The 17826-nt window shown below is 41.8% G+C and overlaps 2 protein-coding genes across 4 annotated transcripts in view; both read right to left on the reverse strand.

Moving 5' to 3' along the window:
* LOC110498005 (low density lipoprotein receptor adapter protein 1-B) overlaps positions 1 to 8683 on the reverse strand; it is an 82444-nt gene extending 73761 nt beyond the window's left edge. The window contains exon 1 of one of the 3 annotated variants that reach the window (XM_036954934.1): positions 8347 to 8682. In XM_036954934.1, the coding sequence (XP_036810829.1) occupies positions 8347 to 8623 (277 nt within the window). In that variant the 5' untranslated portion in view covers positions 8624 to 8682. Of the gene's footprint in view, positions 1 to 8346 lie in introns of all 3 variants that reach the window. The other 2 variants (XM_036954933.1, XM_036954935.1) reach the window with 2 other exon arrangements.
* Positions 8684 to 13819: 5136 nt separating this feature from the next.
* LOC110498006 (macoilin-2) overlaps positions 13820 to 17826 on the reverse strand; it is a 28839-nt gene continuing 24832 nt past the window's right edge. The window contains exons 8-11 of the mRNA XM_021574534.2: positions 16852 to 17034; positions 16653 to 16773; positions 16039 to 16213; positions 13820 to 15903 (exon numbers count right to left, since the gene is read on the reverse strand). Of these exons, the coding sequence (XP_021430209.2) occupies positions 15701 to 15903; positions 16039 to 16213; positions 16653 to 16773; positions 16852 to 17034 (682 nt within the window). The 3' untranslated portion in view covers positions 13820 to 15700. The remainder of the gene's footprint in view (positions 15904 to 16038; positions 16214 to 16652; positions 16774 to 16851; positions 17035 to 17826) is intronic.

The raw sequence follows: 17826 nt of genomic DNA on the forward strand, positions 1-17826 counted from the left end.
ACTGATGTTGCAAGCGAAAGCCTGAGAAAAATCCAATCCAGAAGTGCCCCAGGTTTTGAAAGCGCTGTGATCCAATGACTCCCTATTCGGCTGTGAATGTACCATCAACGAGCTTACGCTTTCTATGTATTCCCCAAGGTGTCTACAGCATTGTGACATAGTTTTACGCATTTCTGTTGAAGAATAGCCGTATGGAGGCACATTTCGTAAGTGGTCACATGGTGGCTCCGAGATAGTTTCTCGCGTAAAGTGCAGAGGTAGCCATTACTCCAATCGGTCCTAGAGAAAAAGGAATTGTCCCGACTGATATATTATCGAATAGATTTTAGAAAAACACCTTGAGGATGGATTCTAAACAACTTTTGCCATGTTTCTGTCGATATTATGGAGCTAATTTTGAAAAAAAATTCAGCATTGTGGTGACTGCAATTTCCGGGCGATTTTTCAGCCAAACGCGAAGAACAAACAGAGCTGTTTCACCTACAAAAATAATATTTTGGGAAAAAAATGAACTTTGGCTATCTACCTGGGAGTCTCGTGAGTGAAAACATCCGAAGTTCAAAAGGTAAACGATTTAATTTGATTGCTTTTCTGATTTCCGTGACAAGGTTGCTTGCTGCTAGCAAGGCATAATGCTATGCTAGGCTATTATAAACTTAAATGCTTGTCTAGCGTCTTCTGTAAAGCATATTTTGAAGATCTGAGATGACAGGGTGATTAACAAAAGGCTAAGCTGTGTTCCAATATATTTCACTTGTGATTTTCATGAATAGGAATATTTTCAAGGAATATTTATGTCTGTTGCGTTATGCTAATTAGTGTAAGATGATGAAAACGATCCCGTTCACGGGATGGGGTGTCACTAGAGGTTAAAATGGCTAAAGTGTTGCACCATGTCATTTCAGCAAGCCACAACACTCACCATCTCTTGTTCTGAACATTTTTCTATAGTTAGAAACTATAGTTAGAAACATGTTATCGCTGACAAATCACCCAAATTGCACAATTACATATTGGTTTTCTTACCCTGTAAGGAGTCTGTGGACCAGGTATGATGACAGCAACCCATGCTTTGGTTTTGTTTACTTGGCCACTGTTTCAAATGCTAATTCTTTTTGCATTTGTGGCACAACTTTTTAGATACTTTAGCATGAAAATGCTAATTTGTTCAGATTTCCCCCCCCACCCCACTTATATCAATATAATTATTTTATTGTTACTATGCATGAAGTTTAAAATGCATTCTATCATTACTAAATGTGTAATGTGAAAATGTGATACATTTTAACATTACTATACTGAAAAAAATATATAAAACGCAACATGTAAAGTGTTGGTCCCATGTTTCATGAGCTTTTGACCATTTCTTTGAAATACTAATGACTAACTCATTGGTAGAAAGAATGTTTGATCCAAATCGGATGTTAGGCACCATCTTTCCGATTTGGTCCTGCCGTACATACCTACAGCCACTACGGTCGATTTTGCCAGTGGTTCGTATGGGGAAATGGTCTTGGCAGGAAAATGTTGTCCAAGGTCAACAAGAATAACCAAGGGGGCGGGGCTTAGGGGAGGGTCAATTGACTTGTGGTTGTAGAGGACGCTAGCTTGACTGCGCCATCTTCTTCTATGGTATATTGGCGATCGCACAATTTAATATGCATCACGCCACCTACTGTGCGGAATGGAATCAAGATTCCCAAAATCAGAACAAACTACCAACATTTATAAATAAACTAAATTAAACAACTTTTCTGTTAAAAAATAAAAACAGATCTGCTCCCTACACAGGCTCAGGGGGAACCTTGGAGGGCGGGTCTTCCGGCACAAGAAAGCCCTTGCAAGTCTTCAGATGTAAAATCCATAAGTCCCAAAAACATTTCTGCCACAGACACAATAAATGTTGTTTTCAGTCTCTTGGAATTCTTAGAGACTAGTGCAGTACAGTCTATAACTGTGGCAATGAACACGACAAAATCCAACTTTTTAACACAGGGCATCTTTTGACTGGCAGCAAGCCGTACCATATCTTCACTAGCATCACTTGTTTTCTTAATTATTTTAATAGCATTCGCATAGAAGATTCGATTGACCACTAACTTTTGCCACCTCAATCTCTGTCACTCTTAAAAGGGCACTCCAGGAACTCGGGATTATGATCCCCACCGCAAATTGCAACACAGTCGTCCTTCTATACACCGTTCTTCAGTACACTCTGTCCGCCTGCACACACTTGAAACATGGCCAAATCCTTTACAATTCTTACACTGCAATGGTTCGGGGACGAAAGCACTTACCTACATTTGTGAAGCTTGGTTGTGTATTTGCTCTTTATCAAAAGACAGGACCTACTTTATTTCTCGATTCACCCAGCAGTTCAGACGCCGGGCACCAACCACATCAGGGATTCTCTTCAGGTATTGAACCTGAACATCCATCGTCACCCCTGAGATGACGTCTTTGACAGGTGCTCTACTCCGAAGTTCAAAACTCACTGCAATCTTCCTCTGTTCCTCAGAAATACATTTCATCAAAATATGCAGTCCTGGTAACTGACAGGCTCCATTTTCCACACCTCAAAACAGGTCTCCCACATATGCATTCTTACTCAAACGCGTCCCTAAAAGAAGTGATTCATTATCATTCATAAACTTATCCTCCACTCCAATTTCAGACAATTTCCTTTGTTCCAGTTTTCAATACTACTGTTGTCCATTTAAAATATTTGTCTTCACCAATTTGCATGACGCGCTGCTTGATTCAAACTCAGTATCCTCTTCCGCCATCTTTCCCTCCTTCCTGACCAAGTCGTCTATGACGGAATGTGCTTTAGACATCCATTATAGAAGGCATTCTTCAACACTGTTACAGAAGATTTTTTTGTTCTTACGATCTGGAATACCTCCTTCAAAATGTTGACCCCTTTACATCCCGAGACCCTGGATCATTGCTACTCTCCCTTCCAGGACGGCTACAAGACCATCCCCAAATCAGATCACACCTCCATTCTTCTCCTCCCTACCTATAGCCAGAAACTTAAACAGGAAGCTACCGTGGTAAGGACTGTTCAATGTTGGTCTGTCCAATCGGAATCTGTTCTTCAAGATTGTTTTGATCACGCAGACTGGAAAATGTTTAGGGTCGCCTCTGAGAATAGTATTGACTTGTAAAGTGCTTAGAGGATGTTGTTCCGACTGCAACGATTATGTCTTATCCAAACCAAAATCCATAGATACTACAGGTACAAAGTGGAGTCTCAATTCAACGGCTCAGACACAAGACGTATGGGACTAGAACTCCAGACAATCACAGGTCGCATTCACCAACACCTCTCTCCCGGACAAGCTAAACATCTTCGCCCGCTTCAAGGAAAACATTGAGGCGCTAACGCAGGCCACCAACACTCACAAAGACTGTGTTCGCGTGTTCTCTGTGTCCAACGTGAGTAAGTAATTTAAGTGTGTTAACCTTTGCAAGGCTGCCAGCCCAGATGTCATTCCAAGCCACGTCCTCAGAGCATATGCAGGCCAGCTGGCTGGAGTGTTAACGGACATATTCACTCTCCATATCCCAGTCTGTTGTCCCCACTTGCTTGAAGATGTCCACCATTGTCCCTGTATCCAAGAAAGTGAAGGTAACTGAACTAAATTACTATCGTCACGTAGCACTCACTTGTCATTATAAAGTGCTTTGAGAGGCTAGTTAAAGACCATAATCACCATACCAAACACACTAGACCCACTACAATTCGCACATCGTCCCAACAGATCCACGGATGATGCAATAGTAATTGCACTGCACACTGCGCTATACCACCTGGACAAGTTAAACAATTTAAAGGCAATGCTACCAAATACTAAATGAGTGTATGTAAACTTCTGACCCACTGGGAATGTGATGAAAGAAAGAAATCAATCAATCAATCATTCTCTCTACTATTATTCTGACATTTCATTCTTAAAATAAAGTGGTAATCCTAACAGACCTAAAACAGGGAATTTTTACTTAGATTAAATGTCAAGTATTGTGAAAAACTGCATTTAAATGTATTTTGCTAAGGTGTATATAAACTTCCGACTTCAACTGTATATTACTTTAAAAATATGAAAACGTTGGTTTTTAGTTCACTCAATGGTCATGCTGCAGATGGCCATTCCAACCCACCCCCTCAGTCTTTACTCTCCCTCCACCCAAATGAACATTTATTTATTCATCACTGCCACAGTTATGTATATAGTGCTATTTATTTGTATACCGTTTTTTTTATTACCATTTTCATAATTTGAATGTTGAAGCTCAAAGCCTAAGTTTTTCACTGTACACTGCAATCGCACCTGCAACCTTGTACATGTGACTATTAAAACTCTGAATTGGAATACATGGAAAGCGACAATACACAGCTAAGGATTATGCTCACAAATCTGACTGTACTTTAGCCAGAGAGAGGGAGTACTAGTACCAGTATGTATTTGCTTTTTGTGAAGTTGCAATAGTTGTGTCTGATGGCAGTGTGTTCCAGACATGGGAAGCTCTAACAGAGAAAGCAGTTTGACAAAATGTGCTTTTCCTTAAGGGAACTATACAGTTACCTCTCATGGCAGACTTTGTGAATCTGCTGCCATGGGTTTGGGTTTCTGTTTGACAAAAGCACTAAGTGGAGGGGGAGCCAGGCCATTTAGGATCTTGAATACAAGACATTGCAAAAGATTAGCCCAACTCAGGAGCTTATGCATTCTGAGGATGTAACAGTGGTGATGGCTATCGGGCTTTCTATCAAGAACATTGAGAGCCTGATTGTAGACAGACCAAATGGGTTTTAATGTTGTACAGCAAACTTGGGCCCAACTAGTCAAGCAGTCTGTTAAGTGGGGGAGAATCATAGCTGTGAATGCCTTGAATTATGCTCTGCAGACTTGAGTGGTCTCTCTTGAAAACACTTCAAATCTCAATGGGATAAATAAATTAGGAACAAATAAAGGCATGGTTAAAAAGAGACTGGGGCGGGAGGGGGCTCTGTGCATAGATGCCAAAACAAAATAGGCATGCATGTACAAGGCCTAGCCCAAAGCATAAGCACCAAGAGTTACTTTATTTGGGACTCAAACATTCTATCATGTAGGGGTGGAGGACACCAACATTGAATCCAGGTGTGTTTGGACTTGGAGGTACCTTGCATGGACTCCAGACATCTCAATAACAAGACCCTGAATACTTCTGTTTTTTGGTCTCAGCATTGAAAGCAGCATGCATCACTTGCCCACAACAAAACACAGACTATCTTACAGCAGTGGTATGCTTCCAGTTATGACAAGATGAAACATGTTACTTTCTATCAACAGCAGCTACCAGTGCACTCTACATTAGCCATGATGTATTGAAATAATCAGTGTTTTGGCCATACACACTACCCGACCTTGCTAGGAATAGGCAGCGTGTGGGTGAGAGGAAATGCAGGTCTAGACCAGAAACTATCACAGGCCAGGGCCCACATGACCTGCATTAGGAGGTCAACAACATAAAAGATGAAGATGTAACGCTGCCTTGATAAATCTGTAACCATGATTATATATGGGCATTATCAGCTTCCACCAACCCTGGCTGTTGGCCATGCATCGTCCCTGCCGGGAGAGACTGGGGACAGGAAGTAGACCTTTAGAAAGCCTCATTATTCACCCAGAGAAAGTGGACCAAAACAAAGCATTGATTGCACAGCATGGCACGTGTGGCATCATGCTACCAAGTCTGCCCACGACCCACCGTCTATGAAGAAAAGAAAGGCGAGACAAGGAGAGGGGGTGTTGTTCCCTCTGTGAAACCAAAAAAAAAAAAAAGGTTTTACCAAGAAGCTACACCGCTCTTTGAAAAACCATACTACACAGTAGTGTGATCATATGCACCCACTCGCGTGTCTGCACATCATATGGCTGTGTGTGGCAAACCACTGAAGACAGAGATCAAAGCCATTGTGAGAATCATGCAGCTCCACAGCCAATGGTAGTGCATGAAGATATAAAAAATATATAACCTTTATTTAACTTGGCTAGTCAGTTAAAAACAAATTCTTATTTACAATGACGGTCTACCAGGGAACAGTACCTTGTTCAGGGGCAAAACGACAGATTTTTACCTTGTCAGCTCAGGGATTCGATCCAGCAACCTTTCAGTTACGCCCAACGCTCTAACCACTAGGCTACCTGCCGACATGGAGAATTTATGAAGATGATTTATCTATACTGAATAATAATATAAAACGCAACATGGACAGTGTTGCTCCCATGGTCCATGACCTGAAATAAAAATATCAGCAAAAACAATACAAATTCATACACAAACTGCTTATTTAGCTTCAATTGTGGGCACACATTAGTTTATATCCCTGTTTGTGACCATTTCTTTTTCCCCAAGATAATCCATCCACCTGACAGGTGTGGCAAATCAAGAAGTTGATTAAACAGCATGATCCTTACCCAGGTGCACCTTGTGCTGGGGACAATAAAAGGTCACTTTAAAATGTGCAGTTTTGTCACACAATACAGACGTCTCAACTTTTGAAGGAGTGTGCAATTGGCATGCTGACTGAAGGAATGTCCACCAGAGCTGTTGCCAGAGAATCAAATGTTAGCTTGTGGTAGAGAAATTGTCTCCAACAATGTTTTAGAGAATTTGGCAGTACGTCCAACTGGCCTCACAACCGCAGACCACGTGTAACCACTCCAGCCCAGGACCTCTGGGGGCCTGTGCCATCCCTGGCACGTGAAATCCATAGATTAGGGCCTAATGAATTTATTTAGATTAAATTATTTCCTTATATGAACTGTAACTATAAAAATCTATGAAATTGTTGCATTTCTATTTTTGTTCAGTGTAATAAAATAAGTAAAGAAATCTGTTTTAAAGCCAATTTCCCAAGTGTTGATCATGTGTTTGAAAGGTGTTTACAGCTTGTTGGTTTTTAGGCTACATGTTAACCAAAACAAACTAAATCGAGCCCCCTCTAAGACCTCTCTGCTAACACTCCTTTACATTTGTTTGTGAAGCAAAATGTGTAGACAATTTGTTTTTTGAGCCATATGTCGTGCCGGTTCCGCAGTGTCTTAATCTAAACAGGAAGCCTGTCCGAACCTAGTCCTTGATCATGACTCAGTTCCATTACAATACACATAAGAGTCATTGGATGAAGGCGTTTTCTGTAGCGTGGAATTTTGTTAGGAGCTGCGACGCTTCGTCTGAACATTAACTGGCATCGCTTGCGGTACGGTTTTTGAAGCATAAGGACCTTATCTTTCATATCGGTGAGAAATTATTTCCAAAAAACAAAATGGTTAAACTGATACACACCTTTATAGGGTAAAGGTTCCCACACGGCCATATTTCCATGTTATAGCATTTGTTTATGGAAAACAGTGTGCTAATTAGCCATCTGTTTCTGAACACCTGTGTGTAAACTGAACACAGACGCCAAAAACGTCACCTGCAACAGTGTTAAGACAGTAAGTGTATTTGGCATTTGTGAAATTATTTTGATGTGATTTTTAAATTGAGGGATTTATGTTTCTAAAACTATACCGGAATTGAGATTCGATTCACGTTTAGATGGAGTAGGCTATTTGGCCGTTTTGGCTTCCAGGGCCAATTCTCTTTAAACTGAACATGCAAGTTCCTTGGACTAAGGAGTAACTTTAGGCTCCTTTAGTCCAATATTGGGCTAGTCCGAACCCCGTAAACAAGAGTATGGTCAGAATATATTCTGGCTAGACGCTTCCTGGGGGAAACCTGGTATGATAGCCAAACAATCTTCCTAGCACGTTTTAGCTTTAATGAGCTATCGGCAATCACATAAATGTTTACAAGTATTTGTCTCACGCGCCGAATATAACGGGTGTGTAGACTTGATCAGGAAATGCTTGCTTACATCCCTTCAACGATGCAGTTAAAATAATTACAAAAAAGTAACAATAGGAATAAGATACAAGAATGTAGGAATATACAGGGAGTACTAGTACCACATAAATGGGTATGAGGTATGTACATAAAATCAGGGTGAAGTGACTAGGCATCAGGATAGATAATATGTTTAGGAATAAAGAACGAACGGAGTAGCAGCTGCATATGTGTGTCGGTGTGTGTGAGTGAGCATAAATACTTTCAGTCTAGGTAAGATCTTTACTTTAAGTAAACTTTACTCTAGCTACAGAGGAACAAATTGGGGAATACAGCAGGTAGCAGTAACCTTCCGTACCCAGCGTTTAAATAACTACATAGGAAAGACTAGATAAGAAACATTTTCGTTTACCTTTTACTAGAATCCACATGCTAACTAGTCAGCTTGCTACCAATACTACTTACTTTTGTGTCTGCCCACACCCCATGACTGTTTAGCGAGACTGGGGCTCCGAATTATTGCCCTTCCAGCTGACTTCAAAGCGTCCATGTCGTAATCCAAAATTGGGGCAAAAAGCCCAGAGTTTCGATTCTTGTCTCTCGAAGAGCTTGGTTTGTCACACTCTCCCAAACTTTTCCAGCGGTTCCCCCCCGCTGTTTCAAAGACAGCCCAGAATAGAAACATTATCATATTCGTCCCACTGGGCGGTGTTATGTAGCTAGCTATGTAAATTAACCGCATAATGTACGTGACGTATATTTGTGGAATATTTAACAGAGATTTGGATATAATGACGAGATGCTTATGTCTCCACTCTAACAATGGGATTCGTTGTCCACAGAGCGGAATGGCGGGCTGTCAAGCTCCCGCCTATTCCTCTCTTTGGATTGGTGGAAACATCTCCTTATTTAAACTACGTTTTTAATATTCGATGGGGGTGCCGTTTACCGACTGTATTCAATGGAGACGCTTGCTAGGCTCATGAATATGCATAAACAGTCTCGAACGCCCACAGGGGACAACTCCGATATGGTGGGGTTTTTTCACAGTTGCCCGGATGTCACGTGCATTACACTTATATCAGTACACTCATAACAACATAAGCGTTAATAATCTTATAATATACCAATTTATGTTTATCTCGACTAAATCCGACACTCATTGCCCCCCCCCCTCACAAAAACTACTCACCTGCTTAATAATTAAGGACCTATTCAACGTGGACAGATTGGACAGATTTGGGCTCTCTTTCTACTATATCGCACGAGCAGCTCTTTCCGGGCCCTTGTTACTCGAGTAGGTGGTGCCTTCACTGTGACTGATTTTCCTATTCTTTTGAATAGTGAAGTTTATCAGAATATCAACAAAATAGACATAAATTACTGATTGATGTGTTAATAAGATGTTCATAAACTAATGTGGCTAAATAATTATTATGGACATGGTGAATATGTAAATCAATTAATACTGTTGCCATATATCATATCATATCATATCATATATATCTGACAGGACTCCTGTCATGGGCTACAATATTTGTCATCATGATGATGTGCACTGAACAGATGTTGGATTTCCTCTCAAATTACACATTCATTTGATAAATATTTCAACATTTTAGATTTTCTCTCAAGTTACACATTTCATATACATTTAAACCCGAGTGAGTACCCCCCTTGTGTAACCCAAGCCCCAATCTCCCTTGGTGCCATGACAGCCAGGCCATCATATAAATGGCCAGACAGCTGCTGGTGAAAAAACAAAGCCAAGCCAGTTCCAGTGAGCCTTTGCTCCATCACCATAGACCCCAGCTCTCAGCAAGTCCCTCCAGACTACACTGTTTCTGGCACACTCTGTGTGACATGATCACCTGTCTGAAGACAGAACTGTGTTGAAAGGACTCCCTATGGGACTCTTGGGTGTCATACACCCTCCCGGGCCATAACAAAAGCTCTTCTCCCCTAGATGGTTGTTTTTTGTCAATATAAATATTTTGAGTTGGCTCTGATTGAATCTGAATAATGAAACTGTTCCACACATGAGTTATGACCATCTCCACTTTGCATTTTTCAAATATCTTTTGTGAACCAACATCCATGATACACCGAACAAAAAAGTAAACACAACATGGTCCCATGTTTCATGAGCTGAAATAAAATATCTCAAATGTTCCATATACACAAATATCTTATTTCTCTCTTTTGTGCACAAATATCTTTAAATCCCTGTTAGTGACCATTTCTCCTTTGCCAAGATAATCCCTCTACCTGACAGGTGTGGCATATCAAGAAGCTGATTAAACAGCATTATCATTAAACAGGTGCACCTTGTGCTGGGGACAATATAATGCCATTGTAAAATCTGCAGTTTTGTCACACAATCTCACAGATGTCTCAAGTTTTGAGGGAGCATGCAATTGGCATGCTGACTCCAGGAGTGTCCGTCCACCAGAGCTGTTGCCAGATGAGAAATTAACATTAAATTACCTTAAGCCGCCTCCCTCGTTTTAGAGAATTTGTCAGTATGTCCAACTGGCCTCACAACCGCAGATCATGTGTATGGTGTCGTGTGCGAGAGCGGTTTTGAATCTAAACGTTGTGAACAGAGTTCCTCATGGTGCGGTTATGTTATGGGCAGGCATAAGTTACGGACAACGAACACAATTGCATTTTAACGATGTCAATTTGAATGCACAGAATTACCGTGACGAGATCCTGAGGCCTATTTTTTAAGCTACCTGCGACCAACATGTGCATATCTGTATTCCCATGTGTATTCCCATGTGAAATCCATAGATAATTTGTTTTAATTGACTGATCCTCATATCAAATCAAACTTTATTTGCCACATGCCATGAAAACAAGTTTAGACTTTACAGTGAAATGCTTACTTACAAACCATTAACCAACAGTGCAGTTTAAGAAGAAGAAAATATTTACCAAGTAGGCTAAAATAAAAAGTAACAACATAAGAATAACAATAACAAGGATATATACAGGACACGCCGGTACTGAGTCAGTGTGCAGGGGTACAGGCCAGTTGAGGTAATCTGTACATGTAGGTGGGGGCGAAGTGACTATTCATAGGTAACAAAAAAACAGCAAGTAGCAGCAGTGTACAAGAGGGGTGGTGTCAATGTAGATTGACCGGTGGCGATTTTTATGAATTGTTCAGCAGTCTAATGGCTTGGGGGTAGAAGCTGTTCAGGAGCCTTTTGGTCCTGGACTTGGCGCTCCGGAACCGCTTGCCGTGCAGTAGCAGAGAAAAGTCTAGAACTTCGGTGACTGGAGTCTCTGACAATTTTTATGGGCTTTCCTCTGACTCCGCCTATTATATAGGTCCTGGATGGCAGGAAGCTTGGCCCCAGCAATGTACTGGGCCATTCGCACTACCCTCTGTAGCGCCTTACCGAGCAGTTGCCATACCAGGCGGTGATGCAACCGGTCAGGATGCTCTCGATGGTGCATCTGTAGAACCTTTTGAGGATATGGGGGCCCATGCCAAATCTTTTCAGCCTCCTGAGGGGGAAAAGGTTTTGTCGTGCCCTCTTCACGACTGTCTTGGTATGTTTGGACCATGATAGTTTGTTGGTGATATGGACACCAAGGAACTTGAAACTCTCGACCCGCTCCAGTACAGCCCCGTCGATGTTAACGGGGGCCTTTTCAGCCCTTCTTTTCCTGTAGTCCACAATCAGCTCATTTGTCTTGCTCACATTGAGGGAGAGGTTTTTGTCCTGGTACCACTGCCAGTTCTCTGACCTCCTCCCTTTAGGCCGTCTCATCGTTGTCGGTGATCACTACCACTGTTGTGTCGTCAGCAAACTTAATGATGGTGTTGGATTCGTGTTTGGTCACACAGTCGTGGGAATACAGAAGGGGACTAAGTACACACCCCTGAGGGGCCCCAGTGTTAAGGATCAGCGTGGCAGACGTGTTGTCTACTCTTACCACCTGGGGGCGGCCCGTCAGGAAGTCCAGGATCCAGTTGCAGAGGGAGGTGTTTAGTCCCAAAGTCCTTAGCTTAGTGGTGAGCTTAAGATTGTGGAGTGCGATTGAGATTGCGTCATCTGTGGATCTGTTGGGGCGGTATGCGAATTGGGGTGGGTCTATTGTGTCCGGGAGGATGCTGTTGATGTGAGCTGTATGAACTGTAACTCAGTAAAATATTTGACATTGCTGCATGTTGCGTTTTTATATTTTTGTTCAGAATAGATAAGATCCTTATGTTGTACCCCAGCAAAAGGTGCACTTTCCACATTTAATTTCCTTGAGTTAACACCAGTCATCACCTATTCACATTGTGCACTCAGGGGTTTGGAATTCAAAATATCCAGCAGTTCCAGATTTCAAAGGAGATGACATGCCACAGATAAAGAAATAGTTCTACAATGTAGTGTTCCCAGGTGCATTAGCATAACTTGGTTTGAAATAGTACAAATGACAGTATCCTAGACTTTAAAGCAAAAAGATGAATGGTATTTATATTTTTCATTATCAATTCATTCAGCATTGGAGGAAAGAAAGTGATCCAAGACAGGTTCAAGTGAGTAGGTCAATTTTAGATGTGTGCATTGTTAGATATTACTGCACTGTTGGAGCTAGAATTACAAGCATTTCTCTACAGCGGCAATAACATCTGCTAAATATGTGTATGCGACCAATAACATTTGATTTGACGTAGGCAGCCGCTGAAGGCACATATTTGATATGAAAATGCAGCCAACTCTTGCTCTGCTGGCAGGGGGAACATGTGTGAAATAATTATTCATGTATAATGAATGTACTACCTAACTATAATTCATGCACATCATGTTTGTTTGACAGTTTGATAATATCAATCTTGGCCAGTCTTAAAAATCAGTTGTGGTGAGCGAGTGTCTATCCACAGGAGTACTGATTGTCCCCCACGTAATTCACACCAATGGCCTCCTATATTACATCCCCATTGCCAGCACAGTAGATATCTATTTAATAGCAGACAATAGAAATAAATCAAAATGCTGAGCTAAATTTGCATTGCATAATGGCTTCATGATTTGTTTACTGTATACTTTGCCAGATTCAGATTGCTTGAAAAGACCCATTTTAATCTGTCAAATCTGAATGGTCGATGTGCCAAATTGAGACGTTAATTTGGAACAAAGCACTCAGGATTAAATGTATGCAATTAATTATTTTTCTGCAGATTTATGCCTGATAGGGCACCTCTGTGAAATTGCCAAATATGCGTGGTTTGGGGGGCCTCTACGCCTTGCAGTGTGGAATGCCCATGCAACTCAGCTGAGTGGGTGCAACAATCTCCAAAACCGGATCCATGTGTTTGTCAGCGTATTTGGATACAAAGCATTTGAGGGAATTCTTTGTCAAAGCCATACTTCATCTTAAAAGGGTTAATTGAGAGCAACATCTTGAAGAACCTGAAATACAAAAATCGAAGTGAACAAACAGGCAGCCCCTATTGTTTCCATTTACAGTTCCGTTATTTAGAAATCGTTGGCCGAGAGGTCATTCTATTTCTAAAAGGCTCTAGTGATTATTTCACTGTGGCGCTCAGACAGCCAAAGATGTGGATAGAGAATACAGAGGGTTCAGTGATAGAAGAAAACAGGGCAGCGGGTTTAAGTGCTCAGACTGGTCTGGGGATTAAGGTAATCAATATATGGCGACCTCTGCCATTTACCATCTTATGTGTCCCAGGCTTGGCTGAACAGCGGCAGCTAGTTCATTAGCTGTGATTGGATTTCATTTTAGAGTGAACCCCCACAACAACAAAAAAGCTGAGGACCAGAGGCTTTGTAGAACTGAAGAGATGGACACTGCCTCCTAGTGGGAGTGAGATGACCGTAACATTTAATTGCTCTTTCTGACTTAACTCTACTGCCTGATGATGTTTAAGAATTATGTCATAAAGGACAAGGAAAGGAACTCCCGACTGAACATCTGCAAGAAAATAATTTATTCCTTGTAAACCTCAGTGTTCGAGCCTAGCCGAGGTCAGACTTGGGGAGAAACAGAGCAATGACTGGGCATAATTAAAAATAAATACATGTTTTTATACTTTCAACATCAGTTGAAGGACCAATTGACTAAACTAATCTGTAGAAAAAGTTTCCATATACAGTAGGTTATAACCACACAAATTACCATTTCAGATGACAGCAAACCACATCAGGCTCAAGCTATTCCTCCATGCAGGGAAGGAAAATGACGGGAATGATGAAGGTTAAATCAAATGTAAAAAACAATACCAAAGAAATTGTTGACTGTTCTTAACACCTATGTCCCAGGCAGTAGCCAATACTGTAACATTTACAAAGCTTTCAACTACGTAAACAGTCTACTACAAACAGGTGAGCAGTTTTCCCACCTGCTTGACATACTTTAGACAAGTCAGAGGAGAATGAATGTCAAACACGTCAACCAATGTCTTTGCAGTATATTCCTAGAAAACAATCAATCCTTTCTTGGCAAATGGGCTGAAGTTGAGTATTCTGCAATAAAAGGAGATTTATCATGCAGAATTCTGTGAAAAAAAGTAACGTTCATTTCCAGAGCCTTATTTCTTGTTTCTTGTAACTTACACACACACAGGTCAGAGAGACACACAACATCCATCAACGGTGGAATTTTAACCGTGCAATTAAGTCAAAACAATAAAAACATAAGTAGGGACAATAGTTAAACAGGAGTTTCCAGTAGAGAGATGTGTTATAGTTGGATGCAGTAGACTCCCATGCTGGGAGCCTGTTTGGAGTAGACTTCGTAGTAACGTTACCATATTAGACCATGAGTGGCCATATTGTCAGAACTGTTGAGATTGTAGGTGGGCTATCTTTTCTGAACCTATAGTTAGGGTCCAGGTTATAATTGTATGTGGTTGGAAAGCCCTGTACTTCAGTCCTTTCTAGCATAGCAGGCTACTAACTCCCACCACTGAGGTTCTGAATCAAGGCCCTGTGATCATGACAAGTTGCGAAAGACTATTGAGCTTAAAGAGAAGGCATATCATTAATTCTCTTAATACAGCCTTTGCTTAACACTTTTGGAAAGTATTGTAGAAATTAGGGTGCTTTTTGGGAAATACATTTAATTTTGTAGATGATACTCAACATTTGGAGTTGTTGAGGATGGTTTACGTTGACAGTAGTTTATCCCTTGTTATTCTAACATAACATCTTGGTACAGCTCTATTCTCATCCCAGTGATTTTTTTTATTCAACTTTGTGGTAAGATCAACAAGTAAATAGGAGACCACACAATCCACTTTCAAACATAATAGAACCAATACCACAAAACCCCAAGAACAGCCAATGGAACGTTCAATTTGGTCTGATATTCACGACTGAAAAATACCATTGACAAAACAGGGCTAGAGTCCATACCAATGTACAGAGTGTAGAGTCCTACCATATAAACAAAAGGGTATCCGCCCTCAGCAATCAGAACTTCCAACATGGAAATATGGGTGAGCACTCCTGCTAGCAGAGATCCACATCACAGATTTTAAATTAATAAAACCAACACCAGAATTAACCAAGACCAGAGACCAAGTAACAGGTGGAGTAGAAGGGGGAACTGAAACATCCTACATAAGCCCAATTCTGTAAGGTTTCACTAGACATTTACCAAAATAAAAAACTGGTTTACATGTGATGTCCCTTAGTCTTCTAAAATAAAAACTACAATAAATAGTCACAATACAACATATTTCGGATCTGACAAGGAAAAACAAGTCCCAGACCCCTTCCAAGCAGATCTGGAGGTCGGCTTAAAAAAAAGAAAAAAAAAAAAGAGAATGACGGGTTGGAGGAAGCGTTCACTTTTTGAGTGGCTGGTAGATGGAGGCATTTGGGTCCAAGCCAGAGGGACTTGTGTCCATGAACTTGGAGGAGTAGTGGGGGGCCATGGGAGTCATGTTGCTGCTGTCAGATGTGTAGGAGATGCTGGGCATGACAGCCATCACCTCAGCTATCTTCTGCTTCAGGTCCTTGATCTCCTGGTCCTTCTGCAGGATCTGACCTGAGACAGACGCACACAAAATGTCAGATAAGACATTCATGTCATGCAATCTATTCTACATCAATCACATACAGTAGGAAATAGGTGTGACTGAGGCAGTACTGCAGAGAGGCTAGACCCAAGCTAGACACTGACCTTGTGCGATCTCCAGCTGTCTCTTGGCATCACCCAGTGCTGAGAACAGGTCCAGTTTGATGCGGGTCTCTGCAGACAGGCTGTTCTCCAGGTGCTGGGTCTTTTCCTGCATGGCCGACAGCGCTGACATCAGCACTTCTGTGTCCTTCTCATTCTCCTTGTACTTCTGGAGCTCCTGAGGGGGAAGAACACATCACTCACTATAAGTGACATTGTCTGTGTGCCAGTGTACAGCAGGTGTGAATGAGTCATTTTACAGAGTTACAGTTCATAGAAGGAAATCAGGCATTTGAAATAAATTCATTAGGCCACAATATGGATTTCACATGACTGGGCAGGGCCATGGGTGGGCATAGGTTCACCCACTTGGGAGCCAGGTCCACCCAAATCAGAATTAGTTTTTACCCCATAAAAAGGGCTTTATTGCAGACAGAAATTCTCCTCAGTATTTCTGGACCAGGACATGTCACACACTATGGAATGCCCTTAGACCTAGTCTTCTTAAATAATTAGGGCTAATATTGGGCTAGAGTCAACATTTTAGCTACCTTAACCAAACATGTTCTTGACATCCTGTTTTCAACAAAACATACCCCATCTCAACTGAACCTCACCTGCACGGTCATCTCCAGCTCTCTGAGCTGGTCTTCTTTGAGCTTGATGTCCATGGTTAGTTTCTTACACTCCGTCTCCAGCTCCGTGACCCGCCTCCTCATTGTATCTGTGCACTCCCCCCTGTGGAGCAGACAGAGAGAACTCAACTAAACGCAGATGTATTTATGAAATAGTTGTGAATATCTCTGGAGCCTATACCTGGATGCGGCTGCTAGTGCGACGGTTCTGGCTGCGGTGGCATCCTCCAGCTTCTTGCGTTTCTTCTCATCTGCAAGTTGTTTCTCTGCGTTGGCGTGGCCCTCCTGCTCAACTTTCAGCCTCTTTTCCAGCTGGCCCATGGTCTGCTTGTCCTTCTGCTTGGCCTGGATGGTGTTATGGAGTCTGCACACACACAGCAGCCACAGACCATGCAGCACCATGCTAGCCAGCAGCCAGTGAGATTCCATTCCACCCCCAATGTGTGCATGCGCACTCTTAACAGTACTAAAAGGTAGTCATTTTCATCATGAGTGTAAGTTAACCGTGTGTGGAGATGGTGAGAGGGCAGGATGGCTGAGTTTGGTAACCAAGTAAACTTTAAATAATATCTTTGCACTTTCGTAATCCTTAGCCTAGCATCCTTTGCCTAGCTTTGAGCATAGCCAACAGAGCTATGTGCACCAGTCTCCACCAACAGACAGAACGAGTGAAACAGACTCTCTTGAGCGGCAATAGGAATAAGCTGGTCGTTAGGGGCAGGCTGGGAGGGCCTACATGTCACCTTTTAATTGCACAGGATAATTAACACCCATAACCACCGAGTTTGTGTCTGTATGTACATGCTAACTACCATATTAGGGTGGTCTTATGTAATGCTCCTTGTCAAGGACACCCAGGAGTCCCCAGCTGGTCAGTGATTACTTAATTGGCCAATTAAAGCAGCCAGATGCATAAGTGCTCTCTCTGCTGCCGTGATATGAAGCAGATAGGATCCCATCTATAAACTTCACTATGACCAGTCCTCACACCAGAATTATTTGTATTTCAGACTAGCATTTTGACATGGACATTCCAAGTTCAGTCCTGGGTTTTCAAGCAGTGATAACCTTTAGGTCTGAACTAGGTCCCCTGAGTTTTTCCTGACTGCATTACCCCGACTAGGAAAAACCTCACGTGCTATTGGAAGTATGGAGT

The sequence above is a fragment of the Oncorhynchus mykiss genome, chromosome 19, assembly GCF_013265735.2.
Source record: "Oncorhynchus mykiss isolate Arlee chromosome 19, USDA_OmykA_1.1, whole genome shotgun sequence".
Taxonomy (NCBI): Eukaryota; Metazoa; Chordata; class Actinopteri; order Salmoniformes; family Salmonidae; genus Oncorhynchus; species Oncorhynchus mykiss.